This window comes from Etheostoma cragini, chromosome 10 (assembly GCF_013103735.1).
Source record: "Etheostoma cragini isolate CJK2018 chromosome 10, CSU_Ecrag_1.0, whole genome shotgun sequence".
Classification (NCBI taxonomy): domain Eukaryota; kingdom Metazoa; phylum Chordata; class Actinopteri; order Perciformes; family Percidae; genus Etheostoma; species Etheostoma cragini.
This window is the reverse complement of record NC_048416.1, coordinates 13,944,955-13,971,738: the sequence shown is the minus strand read 5'-3', so window position 1 is coordinate 13,971,738 and position 26,784 is coordinate 13,944,955. Positions and strand designations below refer to the sequence as shown.

The following is a 26,784-nucleotide window of genomic DNA, read 5'->3' as shown; positions in this document are numbered from 1 at the left end:
GTGCTGCCTGTCTACGAGGAGTGCGTTTGATTGTTGCAGGGCTCAATGGCGGACAGAGCAGGATAGTTGCGCTAGCACTGAGGACAATAACATCTCGACTGTGTGAACTCCTGGCGTGACTTCGTCCGCCGCTGTGTGCCCTCGTTTGCACCGGTTCTAACGGGCTCCCCTTTCCACCGACGTTAAACACAAAGTCGCCGCAGCTATTTTCTGCTTGTCTTCTAGCTAGCATTCCTGAGTTCCCATCCCAAGCGGAGAAGTTACACTGTTCATGGTGGCTCACTGAAAGCAACTAGCTTGCGAGCAAACCATGGGGGACTCTCTTGAATTGATAGGGAAGCGTCTGCTTTTGCTCCTCGACGACGGCAGGTCCGCGAATGGATCCGAGCCGGAGAAGGCTGCCTGGGCCCGGGACTGGCTTCGGGGAACAGTGCGGGCAGTTAGCGTCATCGGCCTGGCCGCTTCGGAGGTTAGCGGAGAAGAGGCGACAACAACAACCACTGCTGCTGCAGGGCTGACGGTCAGTGTTTACATACAAGCGAAGCCGTACTGCGTAGCTAAATTCTTACCAATGTCTGAATAAAATGTATACTAGCTTTTAAATATGTGTTCAACCGCATTGTAACTTGTTTTTAACCGTCAATATTGGTGCATTTGTTGCCAGGTAATGTGAGCTCATGCATGTATTAGCAAGCTACAAGTCTCAACCAGTGAGGAGAAGCTAAACTCGAGGCCGGGGATTTTTTGGCCTTTGCTTTGTTCGCTTTTTAGCATGTTAACGAATGACATTAAGCTCACTAATATTGAGCTTAACCCCCTAGCAATCAGTTGCAAAACACAGATGCGGCAGAGATAACCAAACGGTCACGAGAGTGTAACAATTCGTTTGCAAGCAACAGCGAATAACAGCGTTAGCTAGCTCGTCAGTTCCCATCGTCAGCTAACGTTAGTCTAGTTAAAGGCCTCACAAGTTCAAACTAGGGTGAACCAGGAATTCTTTCGACTTAACTGTGGTTTCCACATTGTTAGCTACATTTTCAGACTAAAGCGCAAGTTTATTGTCTAATAAACTCTTGTAAGAATGAAATAAATCTTCTCAAGCTGCTTCTGCGGGCTCCGAAACTGCAGACATTTGAGACTTGTAAAAATGTGGGGAGGTGGTGGGTGACCTACATAACACATAAGTATAGCGTTACACTTCATAGCTAAAGTCAGGGTTTTCATTGGAAAGCAATTATCAAGTTAAATAGTAATAATTTACATTAACACTTATTTTTGCAGAACGTTTAAAGATTTTAAAGTCTTACATATACACATAATAATAATAATAATAATAATAATAAATCAGTGGTTTCTTAGAACTTACGGCTAGTTTGATTAAAAAGCACTTAGCTAGTTGGAAAGAATCTCGAGAGATTTGTATGAGTGAGTATTAAATACAATACATTTATCCCATTTGGCTAATGTATGATTATTAAACTAATTAAAATAAATATGTTTTAAGGACTTAAATCATTTAGGATCTATTGGGTTGTAGCAGGATGTCCTTTTTGTTTGTTAGAAATTATTTGACTCATAACAATTACGTTTTTAATTATCCCTCTGTAGAATAAGAAGGTGCGTTTTTATATGTTGGAAAAACAAGATTGGCTCTCTTTTCTGATGCATTTTGGTTTGCATTCACCAAAATGAGAGAAGAGAGAAATGAGGTCCATTAACGATAAACTTGGCTATCTTTATTTTTTTTTTTTCTCTTCTGTCAGAGAAAGTATTCTTCTGCCCTCCCATTATGAACCTTGACAACAAAGTCAATGCAATCACATTTAGTTGAGATCTTTGATTTACAGGGCTAAATGGGAGGTTATCAGAAACAGGTTTGCTCATAAAACCTTTCACTATAACAAACAAAACGAAAAAAGTACACATAGGATCATACACCTGTTCAATGAGTTTTAAATTCATTTTTCACCTTTCTGTACAGAGTATGTCATGGGTCACCAGGTGTTGTTTCAGTTTTTGTGTGGAGAAAGAAAACAGGTGCCATGTCTCGGTTTACTTCTCAGATTCCCGCCAACCTACCAACACGTGAATTTATGTCAACCACTTAGAGCAAATGCTAGTTTTTCGATGTTACTCTAGTTTGAGGAATAACCAGCATGACACCTGGGATATGTCGAAACAAATACAAAAAAACCCACTATGTGCTAAATCTTTAAAGATGTTTTGTTCAGAGGCTTGATTGAGTGGTTTTTCTGTGAAAAGGTGGCAGAGCACATTGCAGAAAGGTTTTACATATATTTGGAGTACAGCTTGGTGATAATCTAGATATACCAATCTAATAATGTTCGGTTGTCATCTGGATTTCTGCTTTTCACCATCTTCCAGTTGGAGAGTTCTATTTTTGCTGTGTGTTTCCAAAGCACAACAAATCCTCAAAGCAAGCATCACCTTCCAACAAAAGAGAACATGACACTGAGATACAAATGTCCAAACAAATCAATTTATGCTCCTGTTCCTTCTCTGCACAACTTGTATTCACAGTTTGAGAGTTAGTTGTGGCACATTTTTCTGGTTCACATATCACACTTTGTGTTGTTATATTGTGCAAGAAAATATCACTACACCATTAATAAATATCGAAGAATGTGGAATTATTTGTTTTGTCATTTTACTGAACCAACCAAACAAAAAGTGGTTCTTAAACGAGTCTTGAGAGAATCCTCTAAAGTATATTATGTGTGAATCGGCTACCCCAGTGCCTCGAGAGCGTTTTCCTCTTGGCACTTGTCTCTTGCAGCATTTAACCTCAATCAAATAGTACCTACTTAACTTAAGTTTCACTCACTCCTTTTTGCGTTCAACCCCAAGCAGGTTGGCTGGTCAGTTGCATAGATGGAGTTCATCAATAACATTCCTACCCTGAGTTCAAACAAATCTGATTTGATAAGAAGCAGTGACCGGGGAAGGCCAGCAGACTGATAAGAGTCCAGTCTGTTTCTCAATCATAAAACAATTGTAGTCCAAACCTTGGATCTATCTGTTGTGTTTGACTCCACAATAATAAACCTCCGCTATCAACTTTATAACTGGGACAGATAGGAGGCATCATGGTGTCTTCAGTAAGTGTGATAAAAGTCAACGGCACAAATCTCACACAAAGTTCATGAGAAGAGCTGTTAAGTTTATTTTGTGAAGAAGTTTAGCTGTTGAAACCTTGGTTAATGGGTGTCATTGGTCAGTTGGATTGTCCGTTGTGAACCAATACACATCAGTTTTATTTTGGTATTTTGACACAGAAAACATAACTAAAATATCTTGCATTGAGAAACAAGTTTATTTTCTGTATCTATTTTCTTGTCTTATTAGAGCTCTGGCAGTTTCATTTGCTATAGTATTGCTATCCCTTTTCTCTTGAACTTGAGTTGAGGAACCGTTAAGCCAAACACTTAAGTGGAGATTCAGACTGAAACATTGCTGTGGACTGCATTTGTTTGGGTGTGTTGTTGAAGGTGAGACATGAAATACAATCTATGATGTATAGTTTAAGTACAGATTACTGGGTTAAAGGGATAATTTGGATATTTTGAAGTGGGGTTCGTACACGGAAGCTAAGCAATGCACAGCTATGGACGGGGGTAGCAGCAAAAACGTTTTAGCCACCTAAAAAATGGGGCACCTAAAAAAACAATATCAAGCGGCGCTTTATTTAGAATTTTTTTACTGCTTTACCTTGCCATTAGACAGACCTTTCCTCTGGCACTACATTTACTTAACCTTAGAACTGTATTATGCCGCAGATCAGGAGTTTTGGTCATACTCAGCGGTTTGTGGAAGAGACGACATAAACAAGAAAATAAGTGTTTATGTCAGAAATGACAAATCTTCATTTACTGTGGAGACGAGGATATCTTTATGAGCCACAGTGTACAGAAGAAAAACTTTTGCATTGAGAGACTGAACGGGCTGAGAGAGCGGGAAAGCTTTGTGGAAAAGTATGGGCTGCCTGAGCAATAAGGCAGGCCTGCTTGGTTCTTTCTGTGAATGATTTGTAAAGATTTACAAAGAATAGGTTTACGGCATTTGCTATGTTACTGGGAAGTTTTGTGACTGATTTCTGGGATTGCTGTGGACAAAGTGCACATGGCAATACACTGGTAAGAGCAAATTAAACATGTATCCAGCTGATTTTAATAGCTTTGGTAACATTATTGTGTGAACAGTTAACCTAATTTATTGTATGTGGCGTTTTCTTTGCGGGGTGCAAATGTTTCACCAAAACGAGTTCCTTGCCGAGACCAATTTGCAGGTCCACCGTTGCTGTGTCTAAAACTTGGCACCGCCCGAGGCCGTTGTGATTGGTTTAAAGAAATGAAAACAACTCGGAGCGTTTTCTTCCTCCTTTCCTAGGATGTTTGGTTGGTAGCTGTACTGCCATGTACTATAAACTAACTATGGATAAGTAGCCCTACCTCATTACAGCACCACTTCAAAATACAGTTAGCAATACCCACAGGCAGGACTTACAAACGTTTTTATCTCTTGTTTTTGACAATTGTGATGTAAACAGTAGAAATAAAGAGTGTGTAGAAATGTGCAAATTAATGAGAGGGCTACACTTTTTCACACAGGCATCTTGCTGGTCTGATGGTGTGTATTTGTCGGTGTGATTTGTAACAAATGGCAATCCTGCTCACTGACCTTACCCTGCAAATACAGGTTAATATAAAAAGATCCTGATACATTCATTTACAACAGTTCCAATTCTATACCCAATCCATTCAGGACTAACTGAAGGTTTCCTGGTGTGTATGTATATCGTCTTCTTAAAAGTGGAGTCTGTGATTCTGGAGAAAGATTGATACTTAAACTTGACACATAAACGTCAATGTGCAACTTCAGAACGTTAGCCAGTGCCAGATTTGCCATCCCTCTCACTGCCTTTCTCTTATTCATCCATGGCCTTTCCCCTCCTTTTTTAAGGCTGTCTTCCATGTTAAGCCAATTAATCACTAAGCCCTTTTTTTTTTTTTAAACCAAAGTAGCTCAATAACTAACGACTGACAAGGCACTCCACCTGTGATCCTGCCAGAACGTCTGTTCATGTGAGTCTATAGTACCTGAAATCAAAATCAGAAAATTCCAATAAGTGAGTTGCCTTGGTGGATGGTGCATACACAAACATTTTCAAAGGAAATAAACAATAAATGTAAAAGAAACAATAACATAAATAAACAAATGTACAAGATTACTATGTATCAATAAGAAAATAAGGCTGTATGGATTAGTGCAAAGATGTTAAAGAATGCAAAAGTTTAGTATATAGTTTTCTTCCTAGTTGTATGCAAAATAAAGTGTGCTATCCAGCTCTTGGTCTAGTAGTGAAGGGGCCACTGTAAAGTCTGATATCGCACGGCATGAAACGTTAAGAAAGAAAAGGATGACAACAACACAGACTGGAAATTTTCCTTATCCTCATTTTAATACTAGTAGTATTAGTAGTAGTATTAGTATGATACTGTATTGTCACGGACATGAAATGCTCTTTCAGCGGGAGTTGCTGGTACACTCAAGCATTGCTTTGCTAGGTGACAACTTTTTCTAGTGAGCTCTTGGCCAGTGAAGAGGCCGTGTGGCTGTCTGCTCTGACGTATAGTAGTTTGCCAATCCACTTGCAGTCATCCTGTCTTTTGAAATAAGTGTTATGTTACTTGCTTGTTACTTTAATTAATTGTATTTTTTTATAGTTGCAGCTGCTCAGGTAGCAGTCTTATATTGCATATATCAGTCCTTGTGTTTATGTCCCGTCTCTTTCTGTTTTTCCCACTGCAGGTATTTGTGGAGTTTGACAATGTCCTGCAGAGGTGTTCTTGGGTGCAAGTGTATGATGAGGGGGTGAAAGCCGTGTTGGTGGAAGACTCCATTGTTTGGGCCAATCAGAGTGAGGGTACTGGGACTGCTGGAGCCCCAGCATCAGCCCCAGCCTGGCCTGCTCTGGTGAGTGCTCAGTTCAACAGTGGGAGTAAGCAGGACCAGCTGCATCATGCAAACAAGTCTAGCCTTGAAAAGATCTGGGCTACCTGTTGAAATGGGGAGTAGGCATTAGGACAAGGCCGTCCATGGCTGCCAAATAGGCCCAATGCTATTTGCCAACTGTGGTTGAACTGAACTTTAACTTTTATTTTGAGTATTCTCAAGTTTGGACCCTTACCATTACGAACTACTTTTAAGAAACAAACATCTAACACTTTCCAGAATGTTTTAATTTATGCAGTCAAGATTCACAGAAAAATGCTTCATTTATTTTAACACTCTCGACCCTGAAGCCTTTGTTGCTGAACCCCCAAATGCTATATGAGTAAATTTAGAGAGTAATGTGCTCAAGTGAATAGTATGAGCAGAAATACAAGAAAAATAAATGACTCACTACAAAATGACTAGAATGTGGTCATAAAGACCTTTTGCGCCCATAGCTGAAATGAACGTTAGCTAACTTCCCTTGTTTTAGAGGGCCTTTCTAACGTCAGTTAATTCCAGCATACTGCAGGTCCAGAAAACTGGTGTTTTCTCCGGACTTACATTACATGTAGCAGTCCTTGCCCCCTCCACCTAAACCCCTCCACTGTGACAGAAAGCTGTGGTATTGAATTGGGTATCAAGAATCATGAATTTTCAGTGGTATTGGTATCAATGACAACGTCATTCGTAGTTTCCATCATTATTGTTTTTTTAATATAATGTTTAAATATTATTGGTAGTATTGTTTTGTTTTTTATACACACTGTGGTTTTGATTTTGGTATTGAATATACTACCATATTTTGGGTATTTTGACATCCCTAACTCAAAAACAAATAACAGAAACACTTCTATGAGGCTTTCTGGACAATATTTCTCATTGTTTTGTGGTGTTGATTGATTTTCGATAACAAATATACATACAATTGCTATAAAGAGAAGATATTTGTCTACTCCCATTGTTGATCAGATTAATTAAACACTTGACAAATATCCCTTTTAAGGTACATTTTGAACAGGTAAAAAAATATGCTATTACCTGGCGATTAATCCCCATTAACTGTGGACAATCATGCAATTTAATTATGATGAAATATATTAATCGATTAACATTTTGAATAGGGCTGAACGATATTGTGTTTTAGCATTGACATCACAATGTATGCATGCGCGATAGTCACATCGTTACATTGTTGACGCTAAAACGTTTTTGCTGCTTGATAGAAAAGTAAACTTCCACCGTTCTCCTTTTACATGATTATTACCGGCTGACCCTTCCCCTTTAAGACAGGTAGCCATGTGGGCAGCGTGTGTATGGGACGTTAGTCCGACAGGGTTTGTTATGGGAAGTGAGGCTCTCTGTGTGTAGAAAAGTACCGTAGGCAACAGCTGCTGCTGACACAGTGATGCGCATAGTTTTGATTGTAGTCAGTAAAGCTACAGCAGTCAGTGTTTTATGTTTGCATAAACATCCGTCCGTCCCAGCTTACTTTACGGTTCGGAGCCACAACACTGGAAACACTAATCTACTACAGAAGTCTGTTTGATCTAACGTCATTTCCACTGATTGAATTGTTCTTGGATACACAGAGTTTGTTGCTAGTGCGCGTGACTTACAGGTCTGATCAATTTATCAAACGAACGAGCTCGCCCCGCTAGTCGACCACAACCTGACATTTAGAAGAAGCAACACGTCGTCACTTTCATTCACGTTAGCCTGGATTGATTATTATATGAATACAATGGTGTCATGCTACTCTATTAGCATATCCTACCTAATTTCCCTCCAAAACCACTTCAGAAGAGTAACGTTAGTCACAGCGCTTACTTGCTTTGGCATTTTTAAAGCATTCAAGTTTATCAAATAATAGTTTACATTAAATAAAATCACCGCAGTATGTCGAGAATGATTTCCTATTTCCAAATAGAGCTATTTATGTAATCTTCTAAATATTACTTTTTATTTTGTCATGCACAACCGGTCAAAGGTTTGGGGTCACTTACAAATTTCCATTTCACTCCATTATAGACAGGATACCAGCTGATCTGGGTGGGTGGCTGATCTTTAATGTAATATCTACATTTCCCATTATCAGCAACCATTCATCCAATGTTCCAAAGGCACATTTTGTTTACTAATCTGTCTATAATGGAGTCCAATGGAAATTTGTGAGTGACCCCAAAGTTGTGTGTGTGTGTGTGTGTGTGTGTGTGTGTGTGTGTGTGTGTGTGTGTGTGTGTGTGTGTGTGTGTGTGTGTGTGTGTGTGTTTCCAATATTGTGCAGCCCTAATTTTTAAAAATATCAGAATTCTTTTGCAATGTATAGGGTTATCTTACCAAGTGTATTTCCACAGGGTCTAAGAAATTCATGTTCCCTTCTTCCTCAGGTCTTCCGCTCCCTGGTGGACAGAGTGGGTTTAGGATCACTGGTTCCTGTTGAGTATTTTGGAAACAAGAATTTTGAGTTCCTGCCTGATAAGAAAACTGTCCAGAGGTTTGAGGTGTGTAGGTTTTTTTTTTTTACAGTGTGTGTTATTCCTTTAGTAGTGTCAAATGCTAGACTGATTAGTTTGTAAACCAGTTTGTTGACAGTACACATTTTGATAATGGACTAATTATTTAGGATATTTATAAAAAATGTCCTGAATGCATTTTGTCGTTGTGCTTCTCAGATGTGATTTGAATACCTCTGTGCTTTTGGAGTATTTAGCAGGCACAATAAACTATTTCTTGGGACAGGGTATTTGTTATTACTGTTAAAATGTTTAAAATGATAACCCAATGAAATAACAGTAGTAACTGTAAGTTGCATTTACAGTTGTATTTTGAAGTTTCATGTTATGGCTGCTATTATTACTGTACCACTATTTGAGGACAGTGTGGTATGTGTCCTTGTGCAGGTCGATAAAGACATAAGACATCCTTTGCTGTTAGAGCAGCCCTCCCTGCAGGCTGCCATCTCTAGCTGGCGTACTGATTTTGAACTGCAGGAGATCTTCAGGAAGGGTGAGACAAAATGTCAAACACGTTTTTATGTTTTGTTTACATTACTGCCTCCATGTGTTCTCTGGGGTGTTATGTCTTAACATTGTTTTACATGTTTTATTTTGGGGACTTTCTCAAATTGGCAGCCTTGGAATTACTGTTCATTTAAAATGCCTAAACTTGGCATGTGTCATTACATGATAAGCAGTGAAAGCATGATATATAACTTAGAAAAAACACAGATTTACAATCACTGTAAATCTCACTAACACTGCAGTAGGAACTATATTTAGAGACTTTAATGTCTAACATTTTCTAGCTTGGATTCTCGTTGACTGCCAGAATCTAACTCTTACTTTTTGCTGTGTTTCTGCCTTCAGGTTCATACACTATTCAAGGACGCAGGGTTCGCGTGTACCAGCCGGAGTTTGAGGAGTGCTGGGCTGCAGGACTGGTCTCACAGCACGATCCTATCTCACACATAATGGAGATTACCTTAGATAAGGTAGATAACCTTATCTATGCTACAAGAAAAAATGGGATGCAAATTGTGTGGATCAAAATACACAACCATTAGAAACTCTTTATGACATAAACAAATTTAGATGGAAACTCCTGTCACATTCAGACTGGATAAGTTTGTTTCAAATGACTGTATTTCCTCACTTCTTGTTTTATTCAACCTCTACTGAACACCATTAGCTTTGCTACATAAAAAGAAAAACAGTATACAATGCTATGAAATTCCTCTGTAATGGGCAAAACCCAAGAGTAAAAATGAAATTTAAAAAAAAATCTTTTTAAAACTAATTTTTCATGGTGTGAAAGGATGTCACGTAAATACCACCTGTTGTCACCTCTAGGAAGAAGAAAATCAAATGGTAGATCCTCGTGTGATACATGTCATGCTGACAGAGGAGGAGGTAAGGTTGTCATGTTGTGTGTCTATAATTGGTACTGCCCTGTATATTTTGTTAAAGCATAAAGTGTTTTATGCTTAAGATACAACATTAAAATGACTTCCTAACATTCCCCCCCACTCTTTAGCTTGGTAAGAATGGGCGGCGAAGGAAGGACAGTGAAACAATGAAGGGTGACAGTGGACGCAGACGTAGGACTGCCTCCGAAGGTGAGGATGACATGAACTTGAAACGTTTTAAAGGAGCAGGAGATACGGAAGCTGATGGGCAAAACTGTGGCGATTCCAACAAAACTCCATCGGAAGGGATGGGAATCTGGGGTGGAGACTTAGGAGAAAGGGTCAGCAGCACAACCAAAAACGGAAGCTCTTCAGAAGGAACCTTTCCTCAGGGCAGAGTGTCGTCTCCCTCACTTCAGATGGACCAATTGAACGCTACTCCTCGTTATTCTGCCCACGTCAAAGAAAATGGTCGCTCACTCTCCACACAAGGGGCAGCGGACTCCACTACTGCCACTACTCACACCCCCACCCCTCCTCCCCTCAAACCAGCCCCCTCTCCTTTCTCCACCACATCTTTCCCCTCACTAGGCCAGATGCCTAGCCTGGTCCCTGGAGCTCCAGCCCCCAAGGCCTCCCCATCCCTCCAGCCAGATCGAGAGGAGGCCTCCCAGTCAGCTTATTCCAAAACAGCTGCTCTTGTTTCCCCGGGGCCTGTCACTATTTCCTGGTCGCATGACAGTGGCCCTAGTGTGGCTCTTTCTGCTTCTGTGGGTTTTAGTCCTAAAGCCCCCACCTGGGGAAGCCAAACTGAGGTAAGACTATAAATATGATCAGTACTGTCAATACCATTATATAATGCCTTTGCAAGTCATCCGTTTTTTTCTGTTATTGACATACTTTTACTGTATCACATTGTTTCTCAGGGCTCTAAAACGGCATCAGGTTTTCGTTTGCCCCAAACCGTGCCCACTGCTTCTGTATTTGGAGATGTTACTTCTCAGACCAATGGAGCTCCTACTACTTCATCAACCTCCCAGGACACCCCCAGGCCCTTTGGCTTTGGCTTTGGTGGAGCAAAGAATAAGACTCAATTCCAGCAAGACCAAAACTTGTTTTTTCAGTGCATGACCCAGAATTCTGGGTCCAATCCAAGCCTAGCTGCTTGTCATACTCAGTCCAAGGACACCAATTACTTCACCGCAGTGTCTGAGAGCCTGACTAAAGAGCCCCCAAGCCTTTTCAAGCCTGCAACCTCCACTGAAGGGCAGAAAAAGCTTGAGCAGCCCAAAGTGCCTGAGACCCCTTCAACGGGAAATGGTGTGCTCAACAAATCATCATCGGCCTTCCAGGGCATGGGTGGCTCTGCAGCAGGAAGAGGCTCTGTTCTAAGTATTGGTGGTCCAGCTGCAGCCTCTGGAGCTCAAAATACTTCTAAGAAGAGCAGTAACAATGGAACTTCTGTGGGGGGCTTAGGGCTGCAATCTGGATTTAATACTTCAGATAGCCACCAGAACCTTTTTTTGCAGGCCTCCAAAGAGCCTGCTAATCCATTTCTGGCATATGGGGACAAAACCTCTCACACCTCCTTTGCTGGCCTCACAGGGGCTGAGCCACAGACCCATGGTCCTGCCTCGGACTGCAAGCCAAACCTGTTCACCATGGCAGAGCCACCTAAGGGGATTCTGTCTTCCCCTTTCTCAGCAACGGCTTCACCCAGCTCTTGCGCCTCTCCAGCACCAACCTTATCACATAGGTCACAAAGTGAAGGGACTGTGACAAAGGAGGAGCAAGATGTTGGGGAGATGCCTACATCCACCTCAGGCTGCCCGATGTTTGGAAGCACTGAACGTGGTGGAATGGAGGAGGTTCCTGTGTCCTTTGACCAGAGCCAGTCTCAGAAGTTTTCCCTGGAGGAAAGAGGCCAATTGTCCAAACGTGACTCTGACTCCAGCAGCAACAGTGACCTGTCAGACCTGAGTGAGAATGAGGAGGGCCCAGAGAAAGGCCAAATCCCAGGAGGAACACCACACCCTGCCAAGGATGGGGTCATGTTGCAGAAAACTAAAGTCCAGGTGGCTGCTAAGAGCCGTCCGCGTAACAAGCCTTTCAAAGGTAAGTCTTGTCCACTCTTTCTCATTTGGGGTGACAAGCTAAGCAATATAATTAACACTAAGTTGTCTCCTCTAGTGGGCCAGTCTGTACTAAAAGACCAGAGCAAAGTGCGTCGTCTAAAGCAGTCTGGTGAGTCTTTTCTCCAAGATGGCTCCTGCATCAATGTGGCCCCGCACTTGCACAAGTGCCGCGAGTGCCGTCTGGAGCGCTACCGTAAATATCGTGCTACAGACGAAGACAGTGATGATGACGACGACCCAAATGTGGCCTGTCGGTTTTTTCACTTCAGAAGGTACAAGTTTATAGGCTTGCGCTGTTGAGTGTCTTGCTTTGTGTATTTGAGCATCATAGAGGAAGTCATAGGGAGTAAACCAGGTTAGAGGAAGCTATTATCAATCAACCAATGATACTTGTAATGTTACGGCATTAACCTTTCTTTTTGCCTGTGACCAGATTGGCTTTCACTCGCAAAGGTATACTGCGCGTGGAGGGCTTCCTGAGTCCTCAGCAGAGCGATTCCATGGCCATGGGTCTGTGGCTACCTGCACCAGCTGTCCAAGAGGGTCTTGACCTTGATACATCCAAGTACATCCTGGCCAATGTTGGAGACCAGTTCTGTCAGTTGGTCATGTCTGAGAAGGAGGCCATGATGATGGTGGAGCCCCACCGTTAGTATAAAAACATTTTAATAATTTTAGTCACAATTGGTGTGTTATCATATGCTTTTTCTCAAAACTCACCCTGTCAGAAGTGTCTAATGTTTATGTAAAACTGTTTTGTTTTTTTACCTGTCCTTCAGAGAAAGTAGCATGGAAACGTGCAGTGCGAGGTGTCAGAGAAATGTGTGACGTGTGTGAGACCACGCTGTTCAACATCCACTGGGTGTGTCGCAAGTGCGGCTTTGGAGTGTGTCTAGACTGCTACCGGCTCCGCAGGAACAGGCCAAGGGAGGGTGAGTCATTTAGGAAACCCCTGTATTAACCTAACTTCTTTTAAATTATTGTATATTTTGTATTACATTAATAGAAACACACACGTTGATCAATATGTTTTTTCCTTTAGATGTAGATGAAGGTCCCGAGGATGAGGTTTTCTCCTGGTTGAAGTGTGCCAAAGGCCAACCTCATGAGCCACAGAACCTTATGCCTACGCAGATTATACCTGGGACAGGTAAGATGTAAATTATGATTGAAACATTACTGTATCACTCCTCACCCTTACAAGCATCAAGTAATTAGGGATGTGTTATCTTGTATTGGTACAGTGAGAGTTGTAATTGTTGATTGTATTGCCCTTCTCCTTTAGCGCTTTACAACATAGGTGACATGGTGCACTCAGCAAGAGGCAAGTGGGGAATTAAGGCCAATTGTCCCTGTACCAGTCGACACACCAAGCCTCTAGTACGCCCTAGTGCCCCCAATGGGATTTCACAGGTACTGTTTTGCGTCATATTTTTTTTAGCTCTCGAGTTCTGCTTTAAGAAAAATGTTTAACTTGAATGTTCTAATGTTGTTGTGCTTGTCTCAGCAGTCTACAACAAGCAGTAGTGGTGTCCTCGCAGCTGCAGCTTCTGGTGTTGGGAACACCCCAAAATCAGAGGGAGAAACATCAGCGATCAAAACAGAAACTGCGCCATCAGACAGTGGGGGAGGAGAAAGTGTGGGCAGTACCAGTAACTCCACCAGTAGTGCAGCCTCCCCCTGTAACCTCACTCAGTCCTCTGCCAAAGAGCCACGCTCATCAGGAGAGGGCAACAGCTCTGCTCTGCATTGGTTGGCAGACTTGGCCACACAGAAAGCCAAGGATGACACCAAAGGTATTAGGAATAAGGACATACTGAGTCAGTGTAATTTGAGTACATAAAAAAAAGTCCAAATGAATATTAAATTTGACGTTACATCACCATCCTCTTGTCCTTTTCTTCCAGAATCTGGTTCACTTCGCTCCATGATGAGTCGAGACAACCGGCCTCCCTTTGGCCTGGACTCACTCAATGCCCTGTCAAAGCCTTCTGCTTCCAGCCCTAAGCTATTTAACAGTCTGTTACTGGGCTCCAGCATGGCCCAGTCCAAACCTGAGGGGTCCAGTCTCCGGGACCTGCTCAACTCCGGACCGGGCAAACTTCCGCAGGGGCCTGGAGAGAGTGGGGTACCGTTCCCCTCTGTCTTTACCTCAGCAGGCGTACGTAGAAAGCTTTTATCAATCAAATGTAGATTTACCAAGTGTACAAATGTAAACTAAAAGATCAGAGCCTTTACAGCAAGATCATTTTCAGGTTGAAAAATAGATCAGTTGTAATGAAACTGAATCAGTTTATATCACACTTCACACAGTGTATGCCTATTTATATCTGTAAAGTGGAATTATGCCTTTAACATTTTGGTGTATTTCAATAGGATTACAAAGTGTTAGGCACATTTCTACTCTAACTCTATAGAAAAATACAACAGAAGATGTTGATGGAGGATATTTGAAAGAAAGTACTGTGAAATTTTAGTCTTAATTTTTGCTTTTTCATTTTTAATAATGCAAATAAGTGTAGTGTCAATCAGTGTAGCCCATGATCAAAATGGAGTGAATTAACTAAAATCATTTTCAATAAAATTAATTTAAATTTTAAGGTTACTAAGATTAAGAATAACTGAATTGATTATAAACTGTATTCCTACCATTTACTGCTGTAGTAATCAAGCAGAACATTCACTTCACTCGGCACAAAATGCTGAGGTTTATACAATAAAAAAAAACAAGCTTTTTCTTTTAAAGTTATTGACCTGTAAGTGCAAGTACATAGCTGGATAATCAATTATTCCTGTTTTGTCTATCAGAGTGACAAGTTGAAGAGCAGCCTCCCAAACTTCCTGGATCACATCATCGCCTCCGTTGTAGAAACCAAGAAGGCAGAAGGCCGCCGGACCGGGGCCTCTGAGAGTGGCGAGCTTGGTGTGTTGGGAGGCCGAAAAGATGGAGTAATGGGCCTTAGTGTCTTGGAACCACATACCTCACACTCCTGGCTCTGTGATGGACGACTCCTCTGCCTACAGGATCCCAGCAACAGCAATAATTGGAAGATCTTCAGAGAGTGCTGGAAGCAGGGACAAGTAAGAACTACAATATAAGAACTACAATATAACAACTGAGGCAACTATGGCTGAACATGATGAAGCTGAAAACAAGAAATATTGCTGTTGAAAAAACATGGGTTGAAACTTAACCACACTGACGTCTGTTGCTCTGTCATCCGTCTAATCTCTTGTCTTTTGTCTGCAGCCCGTGTTGGTGTCTGGAATACATAAACGCCTGAAAGGTGATTTGTGGCGGCCTGATGCTTTCAGTAGGGAGTTTGGAGACCAGGATGTAGACCTAGTCAACTGTAGAAACTGTGCCATCATTTCTGACGTGAAGGTGCGAGACTTCTGGGACGGCTTTGAGGTCATCTCCAGTGAGTGCACAAACTATTTTTCCTAAATTATTCTTTGGATGTTTGGATTGATGGATTGATTGATTGATTGATACTGTAGTAATTGAGCTCCTGTTTCTCTCAGAAATGGTCACTGATGTGTTTTTCTGTGAATGCAGAGCGACTGCAAGATAATGAGGGCCAGCCCATGGTATTGAAATTAAAGGATTGGCCTCCAGGTGAAGACTTCAGGGACATGATGCCCACACGGTAAGGAACCCAGAAATATATAGCTGCTTTTGTTTCTCGTGCATTTCGCAACCAGCTACCCACTTCATTCCCAGGGTGGGTTATTCACAAATAATGTATTTTACTTATTACATATAGTAATGTATATTTTTTTAGGTGGTTAGAGCTGTAACGAGACACCAAACCCAGGATTTGGTTCGTTATCACGATTTTTGACCCACAATTTGATACAAACCTATATTCTTTTGAGGGGAGTGCTTTGATGCCTACTGTAAAGGTGCTGGTTGACAAGTAGCTAATGCTAGGTCTATAGTGTACATAAGATAAGAATATGCCATTGTTTAACACTTTTAATTTTAGTATGATTGTCTTGACCACGGTTCACAACTCTGGGCTACCATGAATTCATTAGTGACGTTTACTGTATAACCAGACCTGGCTCGGGGAAACACCACAGCCTCCAGCCAGCTAGCAGCCAGTCCGGTCAGCTCTTGACTTCAGTGCAAAGGACGCTAACGGCAGTTTAATGAACCGTCGTTAATCAGACCCAGGCAGCCGAGTCAGAACAGCGGCCATTCGTAACGTTGCATCTCCGTTAATAACTGGTTTTGACTTCTCACACAGGTTCGTGGATCTGAGTGTCGCAATTTCGTTTTCCTATTGCATATCGTTACAGCCCTAGTTATAGTAGATGAGTAATATCCACAAATAAGATTCATATCTAGCACACCAAAATGAGATTCCCTTTTTTATCATATTTACGAATCACTGGGCACATATGGAATCTGTTAGGTCTTTGAGACATTTTACACATGCCACAATAGATAAATGTATGTTTTATTATGTTGTTAATGTTAGCATGTTCTTTGCCATTCTGGTGCTTTAATGATCTATACCTCAATTTTCGCTATCTACATATTTTGACCATGTTACATTGATAAATGTTTGAGGTATTCTACACACGCCATGAATGCAACACCATTTTTGTCAACTAGTAATTTTTGTAAGTTACAAACACATTAGTGATCTTACTTTTGTTGTTCTTTGATGTTCTCTCGCACTTGTCCCAGGTTTGACGATCTGATGGATAACCTCCCCTTGCCTGAGTACACAAAGAGAGATGGTCGTTTAAACCTTGCTGCCCGTTTGCCCAACTTTTTTGTGCGTCCCGACCTTGGACCTAAGATGTACAATGCCTATGGTGAGAAGGATTGGCAGAGTCTGACAGAACATTTTCATTCCCTATCAGCTCACATGTCTCCCCTCTTTCTTCCCCTCCCTCCATAATATATTTGTCTTCCCTTTTCTCTCTTTCAATCTTTTAGGCTTAACTTCATCTGAAGACAGGAAGGTGGGAACCACTAATCTCCATCTGGATGTGTCTGATGCTGTCAATGTCATGGTCTATGTTGGCATCCCTGAAGTAGAGGGAGACCTGGGAGAAGGTCAGTGGACTTAAACACATACTTTTTTCCCTTCTCTCGGTCTTGTTTTGTCTCTCTCACTCACTCATACAAAACACACACACATACTTAATAAACATTTATTAAGACACTATACAGTACACCAACAATTGAACTGTTGAAGCACAACTTACTACTCAAATCACACAATCTTTTTAATATGTATTATTTACAATATGACATGCACATGATTAGATTTTCCCCTGTACCAAATCCAAGACATTGTATAAAATACATGTAGGATATAAAAGAAGTAACTAATTTCAAAATTATTCATACTTTCATTCGTGTCTTTCATCTGATCTTCAACTGATCCCTCCTGAACAATCTTAAAGAATACATTCAAAGCTGTTTCCCGAACATTATGCTTTTACTGTTTTAGCTGCTTCAGTCTTGATTGGTTTGGAAAGGACCCTGAAAAAGACCATTCAGTGGGTCTCACTCATTTACATTCAAATCTCTCATTCACAGAGGCAGATATCGATGGACAAAAAGGTTTGTAGACTCTCAATTGTATCACTCAAGTAGCATGCCCTTCTACTTGACTAACCTTCTGCACTTCTCCCTTTATTGTCATGTTATTATCTGTGAAGTGGGGACCAGAGTACCGTGACTTATCTGTTAGTTTCTGCTGTGGCATGTTTTGTACATTTCTATGGAAATTAAACCTTAATTAACAACTTGAATGAAAAACAGATGGCATTGAAATGTCTGCTGTTGCTTTTTGGAGATCCTGACTTTCTTTATCTATGTAGATTTCAGGGTTGAGTGAAAAAATGTGTATGTGTTTGAGATTCAGTCAATAAAGCAAGTGAAAATCCACAAATTGACATGAAGTTTACACAAGATTTAATGTAATTACTGCAAGTATATTCAGTTTAATTTACCTTTGGTTGAGCTGTGCTCTGGTCCTTACACAGTGGGAGAACAGTTTGAATGAGAGGCATCTGAAATTGGCATCCCTATTGCCTTGTTGGTACACCCCACAATATGACCGTAGGCATGCTGTCCTCATACACCGACTCTTCTTCTTCTTCTTCTTCTTCTTCTTCTTCGTTCAATGGGATTTTACACCCACATCAATATTAAACACACATTACCCTGGCACCTGAAGTTGTCTGTAAAAGAATCATTTGTGTCCAGATAATGACTGTGCCAGTACACACGCGCACACACACACACACATTCTTGGGATAAGACACCTCGCTGGCCGTCTAGCTAAGTCCATACACATTGTTAGGTAGCAAACAGTAACACTGGAAATGAAGCTGAGCTGGTGATAAAAGGCAAACAGTCATGAATCTGTTATTTTTCACTCATCTATCTGAATAACATGTAAATCAGCACCGTAAGAGCATACAATGTATCAGTATATTTTCATGCAGTAGACGTGGAGTGGATGTAAACAATGTCAGTAAATGTGATTGTGTAGTCTGTAGCTTGTCCCTTTCTTTGCCCCAGTGGTTCTCAACTGCTCCAGCTACATGATCGACATTTGTCTTAGGTCGCAGACATCATTAAAAAGTTGAACAATTTCATAGATTTCTCAAAATGAATAGTTTAGTAATTTAAAATGCTTTTACACACTATAAACGTTAGTACTGTTATGGTATTTTCATGCTTTGCCAAAGGCTATTCAAATCGTTTCTGTTTAGACTCATTTTCTTTTTTTACTTCAGTTCTTTTGGGAAAAACATGAACCCACAGTGCTGCTGCTACGGCTGTTTGTGTCATGACAGCCACATTATGCAGCTGCAAACAGTATTTCAAAATAAACTCTGGAAAATCAGTGCACTTCAGAATGAAACTGTTATGGCCCATACACTTACAGTTCACTTTTAATGGAGCTGCAACCCAATACTGGGTCATGAGTCAGCAGTTGAGAACTACAGCTCTGTGCCATTTTTGTCAAAGGGTATGATGGATGTACATTGATATACTTGTATATGTTAAAAAATTATGCTATAAATCAAACTGGAATAAATAAGACAATAAATCTTCATATAATTTTGAAACAACAATCATAGCTCAAAACGTGATTACGAGACCACTTTAAGAAGAGACAAAACAACTGTAAAATCGTGCCGTCGTCATCGAGACACTACTGATGACCCTTTGGTACCCTGTATGTGTGTGTTTTTGTTCGTTTGGTCTTCCAGAGGTCATGACCACCATTGAAGAGGGCGATGTGGATGAAATGACAAAGAGGAGGGTGTACGAGGCACAGGAGAAACCTGGAGCTCTCTGGCACATATACGCTGCCAAGGATGCAGAGAAGATCAGAGAACTGCTTCGCAAGGTCAGCACCAGTAGATTTCTGTCTAAAATAGGCTCTGATCTATTGAGCTGCATTATCATTGGCTGTACTAGTAACACATTTGAACCTCAGACCCAGGTTCCTCTATAAAGACCGTGAGGAATTGGATGAAAGGTGTATTACCTAATGTCAGCAGATAATTATTGTAATGCACAAACAAAAATTGGATTGTGAAAAGCATTCCCCTTCAGAAAACTCACTATGAAGACTGACCTGCGTTCCTTAGACTAGGTACATTCTATAAATTTATGTTAATCGGAACCCTGATAGGTTTACTTGCTACATCCTTGATTATTATACTAAAAATCAAAATGTCATGGTTTATCTGTGTCAGGTAGGAGAGGAGCAGGGTCAAGAGAACCCTCCAGACCACGACCCCATTCACGACCAGAGTTGGTACCTGGACCAGGTGCTCCGCCGCAGGCTCTATGAAGAATATAGCGTTCAGGGTTGGGCCATTGTACAGTTCTTAGGAGATGCCGTATTTATCCCTGCTGGAGCTCCACACCAGGTCAGACATATTGTGTGGTGTTAAGGATGCTTGCTATATAGATATCAATTCCTTTAGATGATTCAAGATCCGTATTTATCTTGTTTCATTAACAAAATGGTTCTTTCTCTGATCTCTCCTTCTCAGGTGCACAACCTGTACAGCTGTATCAAGGTGGCAGAGGACTTTGTGTCTCCTGAGCATGTAAAACACTGTTTCAGACTGACCCAGGAGTTCAGACACCTGTCCACTACACATACAAACCACGAAGACAAGCTACAGGTGGGTGTGCATTTCTCTCTTGTAGTTTCAGTTTCATATTGTAAAGCATTCAACTAACTAGAGAGAGACTTCCTTGGCGGTAGTGCACAGAGTTCCCCATGGAGCAAAACGGGAGGTCTGTCGAGATCCGCAACTTTTTGTGTCATTTGACATATCTTCGTTCCTCCATGCACTGGCACCATGGAGAATAGCCAAACATCATTCATCTAAACACTCTGCCCACACAAATTTGACACAGAGCTGGATTAAAATCAGCAAAGTATCTCTTTAAGAATCATGGATGTTTGCAAACTTGGCATAGATCATTAAAGAAATGTGAAATAGCCATAACTGACAAAACATTTGGCTTATTAAGTAACTAATGACAAGAAAACTTTCTCCAGTATAATGAAGCAATATTTTCGGAAAACTGGGTGCTACCATATGGCTTTCAAGTAATATTACTTCAAATTGTATACTCGTGTTCTTCTATTTATTGTTTGAATTATAGTTTGGGATTTCATTTATAATTCTGCTATTCTTCATCTCTGTTATTAGCAATGCTCTTCTACAGCTGCTCATGTTGGACAACATATCACATTTGTGAGTTTTTTTTTTTTGAGGAAAAACATGGTATATGTAAGTTAAGTGTTGTAAAAAGCCCTGGTCAGGTTTGAAAGGTCAGCGGCAACGAGTTGAAATAATTTGAACTTTGAGCGCAGTGCTGGGCGGCCATTCCCCATTGAAAATCAATAGAAAGGCAGTGTAGAGAGGTTTTACTGGGGACCATATGCAGCTTAAGGCACTGTTTTTATTTTAACAAACTTTTCCTGTCATTTTTTTCTCAGGTGAAGAACATCATCTATCACGCAGTAAAGGACGCTGTTGGAACACTGAAGGCCCATGAACCTAAACTAGCCCGCCCTTAGTTCCTCTAACGTAATGCTGTCCGAAAACAGCCTCTGCCAACCACTCCACTACGTACACTAACACAGTATACATTACATACCTACACACACAAGTACATGCTGCAGAGAGCAGAGTACAAAGATAAAGTGTAGGTTATTTGGGGGGTGGAAAGGTCTAGGTTTGGAGAAAGAGAACATTTGATTTGGGGAGGGATTAGGCGGGGAGGGGCTAGTCAGCGCTTCGATGAAGGAAGTCCTTTATCGCTGTTACACACACTCTCAAACTTGTCTAGTTGTTTTCCAATTTTTTTTGGATTAACTCTGTATTTAAGGTCAGTGTGTTTTGTTCTGTTGTTTTCATTGTATATGTAAGATGTGAGAGTAAGGGAGGTAAAAGCTGACGTGCCTTTGGAGCAAAGGTTCAGCTACCATATTAGCGACTGACAAAATGTGAGTACTGGGCTAACTTTCCTATTTTGACGACGTTGATATTATTTTTCTTCAATAGGAGCGAGGTTAACCTGTTTTTGTAGAATTTTTGTTGTTGTTGCTTCTGCCGTCTGTGACTGGAATGAATTTGCGATGCAGCCAGTGATGGGAAGCAGACCAAATATTTTAGCTTTTTTTTTTCACTTTTAGGGTAAGAAGTTTTTTTTTATACACCACAAGGCAATGATCAGGAGGACTTCAGAGATGGCAGATTTCTTTTTTTTTTTTTTTTTTGGTCACTTATCTTTGTCTCATGGGCTTAATGAACTGCAGACTTCCAACAACATTGTTCAAGAATCACAATTGCAGCTGAACAACTACTGGCCATTAACATTGTATCAATATATATATATTGATCTTAGCAGTCTGTTTTGATTTTTCACAATAAAGTTTACAAAAACTACTGTTTGTGTACTGTTGTTACCTACAAAACCTCTATGCGTATACAACCAGGGTGTCTATCTACAGCATAGTACTACGATATATTCCATGCCAATACTGTATCGATGCACGGATGCCAAGTATTGCTCTTTTATTATATAAATTGCACATGACAATTAAACCTTTTGGTCCTAGAAAGAAGAAACTGAATTGTGTTTTCAGGCCACTAAATGGGGCAGAATTTTTTCTGGTGGTCAGCAGGAGAAATTTATCTTTTCAGATAAAACAGAAGTTGAAGTTTTTAAACATATTTTGAAGTTGCTAAAAAAGCTAAATTGCAATAATATTGTATTGAGACAAGAATTGGGATATCGTATCGCCTCTAGTGATTCCCACCGCTTGTGACTAAAAGATCCAAATGTATTAAAACATCTGAATCAGAGCTACATCAAACAATTATTTTCATTATCAATCTATTTGATCAAATCAAAAAACAGATGATTTTACAGTTTACAATAATGATTAAACAGAAAAGCAGCTAACATCTGAGAGCAAACATTTGAAAGGATTTCCAACCACTCACAAACTCAAAATTGTATGCAATGTTCTGTTTGGTTTGTTGATTAAACGAGTAATTGTTTCAGTACTAGATCTAGAATGAATGTCTGTCTTATCCAAATTTAAGGTCCTGTGTGATGTTGAATGCGGTTAGTGTGTTTCCATCTTACAATTGTGGTGGAAGTAGTAAAATGTTGCCATTTCTTAGAGAATTTAAATTCTGATCAAGATGCTTTTATTCTTAATTTTTCAATGCCAGATCTTGTCTTATTTTCTACTCTGTTAGTAGTAGGCCTACGGATACTTTTTATTTATAATTTTTTTTTAATTTATATACTTAGAATGACACATTCTACAGCGCGGCCCTGGCCCTTTAAGAGCCATTCTTCCAGAAGTGGTAGAGAGCAGAGCAGCTTGGAGCCAGAGACTGCAGAAGCATATCCTCTGCTGCCGCGAGCCCACCTGACAGCACAGCAAAGCGGACAGACAGCATCGGTCAGCTTCTCGGTTTATATCGCATCACGCCGCGTCCTAGAGGGGAATGGGGGGCACACAGCCCGCTAGCTAACTAACTAGACTTCTCCAGAAGCGGTGAAGGCTCACGGCCGGCGCTCCAAAAAGATGGTATCCTGGATGATTTCGAGGATAGTCGTGTGAGTATGGGCTGGGTTGCATCTGTTGTTATTTTAATGTTAGCCAGATCAGCGTCTCCTCCATTCATCAGCTGTCTCATGATGAACGCCGCGCCGCGCCAACTAGCTAGTATCCATATATGTCCGTTTAAAGTTACATTACTGTAATGTAGAAAATAATGTAGGTAATCTGTTAATTAGACACCGAGCTAAGCAGTTGTCTATAGTAACCGTTGCTGTGTTTCTTCAATGAATAACGTTTCAATGATGCAGTACATCTGCATCCAGAGCTTGCTAGCCGCTGGTAGCTAACGTATGCATTGCTGGCTAGCCAATAACTACCTGTCAGATAATGTGTTGGCAGGCTAAGGGGCTTTTAGCTGGCCTCATTACTCAAGTGAAACCTACTTAATATGCCAGCGTCGATGCAGACAAGTAAACAGACTGCCTGCCAAAGCTTTTTAAAACCTCACATCCTGAGGACTGTTCGTCTGTAGACTCACCATATGGTAACATGAGTTAGTAAAATATGATGGCAAGGCTCAGCGCAGTGATAGATGTGGTTCTATCCAGCCATCCTTGATCCGACCTAGGTTGTGTTCAGGAACTGGCCAGAAAAATGTGTTTATTTTCAATATTAAAACATGTTGGAGTGACTTTACAAATGATGAAGGTATCAGCAGTTCAGGCCTGGACTTTCACCTGTGCTGTACACCCTACATTCAAACAGTGTGGATGACTCAACTAAAGCCAATAGCTGCCATCATCCTGATAGCTTATGCAGACATTGTTCACAATGCTGCACTAGTGTCGACTTGTATCAACTCACTGAATTTTTAATCAGGATATTTTGTCCGACCACTGGATGTATATGTTGTCAATTATGCTGTTAATTTCTTTTGGATTTAACCAGGCTTTACTTAAATTGGCAATCAATTCTGGTTGGTATCTAATTTCTAGTTAAGTGAAAACAATAGAATTATGCTAAGAGTTTTGTAGTTTGGAGCATATAAATGGAATAAATCGCATTCTGTTTCTGTGGTCTGGAGTTCTGTTGATTTATGAGCTTCAAGTCTTCAGAATTGTGTGTTCCATTTTTCTATGTATACAATGGAGAAGAACTGTAACACAGCATTTTTTCCAGAAGATGTCACGCTCAACACCCAGTTTGTAATACTCAAAATGTGCTAGAGGCTAAATCATTATTGTGTTACCTCCTGTGATAGACCTAAACATTAATTTAAATGAAAATCTTCAAAATTTCAACTTCAAGTTTAATAGTGTAATTCCCAATCCTGAACTATAATGGTGTCTTTAAAAGGCCTAGGTGTACACATGTTATTGGTGTTTCATTGCTATAAATAGTCTGTTTGCCTGGATTACGTAAATAGGAGGATAACATTGGCAAACAGTTACTTTTAGTGGCTTCCAGCTGGCTCTTCCACTTCATTGCACCTCAGGTAGACATGTGTTGATGGGAGACAAACAGTGTGACTGGATATGCATCATAATGACTGATGCACAGTTAAAGGTCCCATGGCATGAAAATCTGACTTTATGATTTATTTTATTTTTTTTCATTTTAATATGCGTTCTTCCAGCCTGCCTATGGTCCTCCAGTGGCTAGAAATGGCGATAGGTGTAAACCGAGCCCTGGGTATCCTGCTCTGCCTTTGAGAAAATGAAAGCTCAGATGGCCAATCTGGAATCTTGCTCCTTTTTGTGAGGTCAAAAGGGGCAAGGTTACCTCCCCTTTCTCTGGTTTGCAGAGAGAGAGAAAAACCTTTCTCCAAATGAGCAAAGTGGCATTTGGTCAAGGCCACACCCCAAGCATCCACCTTGCCCCCCCCCCTCCCCCACCCCTTAAAAAGCTACAGAAACAGAAATGGCACGTCCTGAATTTTTGGGAAAGAGACTGCAGACCACTAATGTCTATATAAAAAAAAAAATACAAATAGCACCGTGTCATGGGACCTTTTAACAAAACTAAATTAATTAGCTGTTTTTATTCTCTGTTTTAAACATGCAGCTACCTTTTTTTTTTTTTTAAAAAGGTATTCGGACAGTGCTTTGGTTTTTTCTACAGACATTTTTCCTTATCCCTAACCAGAAAACATGTTCTGCTCAATATCTCTAATCTTGGAAACTCACTAAGAGGACGTGATTCCCTTAAACTCTGAAGTGAACTTGAGACTGGGACACAGAGAGGCACAGGGCGTCTGCTGAGGGAGTCTACTGGCCTAGAGATCTGCTACGAGTTGCCTCAGCTTACTGTACAAAGCTGAGAGGCACCGTACACATGACTGAGCAGCTCAGACACATACTGGGACAAAGGACCTACTTAAATGCTGAGAAAAAGAGTAGATATGCAGCTGGGAGCACAAGCATCAAAAGGACACTGTGTAAAAAAAAAAAACAACAACATTAAATCCTTAGTTTAGATAAAGTATTTCACAATCAAAGGTTTACACTGTAAGCATGCAGACAAAGTAGTGACTTTCTGAACTCTATTCTCTCTGCTATCCCCTCACTCAGCGTTTAGCATCCTGTCAAATCAGCACAAATCACCACAGGGCCACAGGATGCGACCAAACGCACATCAAAAACACGGCTCTTTGTGCAGAGTGTCCCTGTCTGCACGTGGACCAACACATGGTGACCCACCCCTGGCGCACTTTTGTTTTTGTTTTCCATTTTTGTCTTGCTGCGGTCTTCCTGACTCCATGATCCATCATATTTTTTTTTTGTACTGATAATCAGACCAGTGTTGGCAAACCACTGCCCATCAACTCGGCAGTTCATTCAGATCCAAACCTTCTGAGAGACTTTGAGGAAGACCAATTATACAGAAAGCTACATGTGTTTATGTAAGCACAGAGCAAACATGGCTACCCTGCTTCTGGTACACATGTTAGGTGTCAGAGTCAATACCTAGAGGCCATGTTCTCAAGCTGAATCCCCCTCCTCTGACCTACGTTTCTCTGCTCCTCTGCTTTTTGCAGCCTTGCCTTTGGGACGCTCTACCCAGCATACTCTTCATACAAGGCTGTCAAAACGAAGAACGTTAAGGAATATGTAAGTATCACCTTTTCAGTTACTAAATCACAAAGAACCGTTTTTTTTACCCCTGTCTGCTGTGTTTGACTTTGGGGTACTTTGCCCTGGGCAACTGTTTGCTATTTTTGACACATATTTTTTAGTTTTTAAATGCAGATTGTAAGAAGGGATGTAATACAAAGCCCACAGATATAGGTCAGGCACATACATGACATAGTTTAATAGGAGCACCCATATTAATCACTTACAGTAATCTCTGTTGTGAGGTTGGCTACACTGACTATTCTGTATCGTTGAGCACTATCACTAAAAGACTGATTGCCAAAATATTGAGCATGTTTAAAAATGAGTCTCACAGACAGGCATGGCAGCTAACTGGGGCACACCAGCCTTCATGAAAATGGGTCCGTGAGGCACCATAATGACTCTAAAACTCAAAGTAATACCTTTTTATAATGCTCTCCTATAGCATCTACACTCACCGGCCACTTTATTAGGTACCCCATGCTAGTAACGGGTTGGACCCCCTTTTGCCTTCAGAACTG

The 26,784-nt window shown here is 40.8% G+C and overlaps 2 protein-coding genes across 4 annotated transcripts in view; both read left to right on the top strand.

Moving 5' to 3' along the window:
- On the top strand, nucleotides 1–22,014 carry kdm3b (lysine (K)-specific demethylase 3B). 3 transcript variants are annotated; one of them, XM_034882779.1, is made up of 25 exons: nucleotides 1–520; nucleotides 5,830–5,994; nucleotides 8,403–8,516; nucleotides 8,916–9,021; nucleotides 9,381–9,505; nucleotides 9,864–9,923; nucleotides 10,048–10,734; nucleotides 10,846–12,034; nucleotides 12,110–12,326; nucleotides 12,488–12,702; nucleotides 12,834–12,986; nucleotides 13,097–13,204; nucleotides 13,340–13,467; nucleotides 13,562–13,850; nucleotides 13,962–14,215; nucleotides 14,863–15,135; nucleotides 15,305–15,476; nucleotides 15,614–15,704; nucleotides 16,754–16,884; nucleotides 17,009–17,128; nucleotides 17,618–17,641; nucleotides 19,306–19,445; nucleotides 19,798–19,974; nucleotides 20,101–20,235; nucleotides 21,063–22,014. In XM_034882779.1, the coding sequence occupies exons 1-25, from the start codon at nucleotides 311–313 to the stop codon at nucleotides 21,141–21,143; spliced, it is 5,364 nt and encodes a 1,787-aa protein (XP_034738670.1). In that variant the 5' UTR covers nucleotides 1–310; the 3' UTR covers nucleotides 21,144–22,014. The 3 variants fall into 3 exon arrangements, with proteins under 3 accessions (XP_034738670.1, XP_034738672.1, XP_034738671.1); XM_034882780.1 differs by having other exon boundaries at nucleotides 2–520; nucleotides 13,565–13,850; XM_034882781.1 differs by lacking the exon at nucleotides 17,618–17,641.
- A 917-nt stretch (nucleotides 22,015–22,931) lies between these two features.
- Nucleotides 22,932–26,784, top strand: part of reep2 (receptor accessory protein 2) — a 13,923-nt gene continuing 10,070 nt past the window's right edge. Inside the window, exons 1-2 of the mRNA XM_034882782.1 lie at nucleotides 22,932–23,203; nucleotides 26,185–26,257. Coding sequence (XP_034738673.1) covers nucleotides 23,172–23,203; nucleotides 26,185–26,257 — 105 coding nt within the window. The 5' untranslated portion in view covers nucleotides 22,932–23,171. The remainder of the gene's footprint in view (nucleotides 23,204–26,184; nucleotides 26,258–26,784) is intronic.

Bases quoted from the DNA above. Each gene is read 5' to 3' on its own strand.
- kdm3b (XM_034882779.1), top strand. From the start codon at position 311: ATGGGGGACTCTCTTGAATTGATAGGGAAGCGTCTGCTTTTGCTCCTC. The intron at 15,136-15,304 runs GTAAGAACTACA...TTTTGTCTGCAG, and splicing joins AGTGCTGGAAGCAGGGACAA to CCCGTGTTGGTGTCTGGAAT. The intron at 20,236-21,062 runs GTGGGTGTGCAT...TTTTTTTCTCAG, and splicing joins ACCACGAAGACAAGCTACAG to GTGAAGAACATCATCTATCA.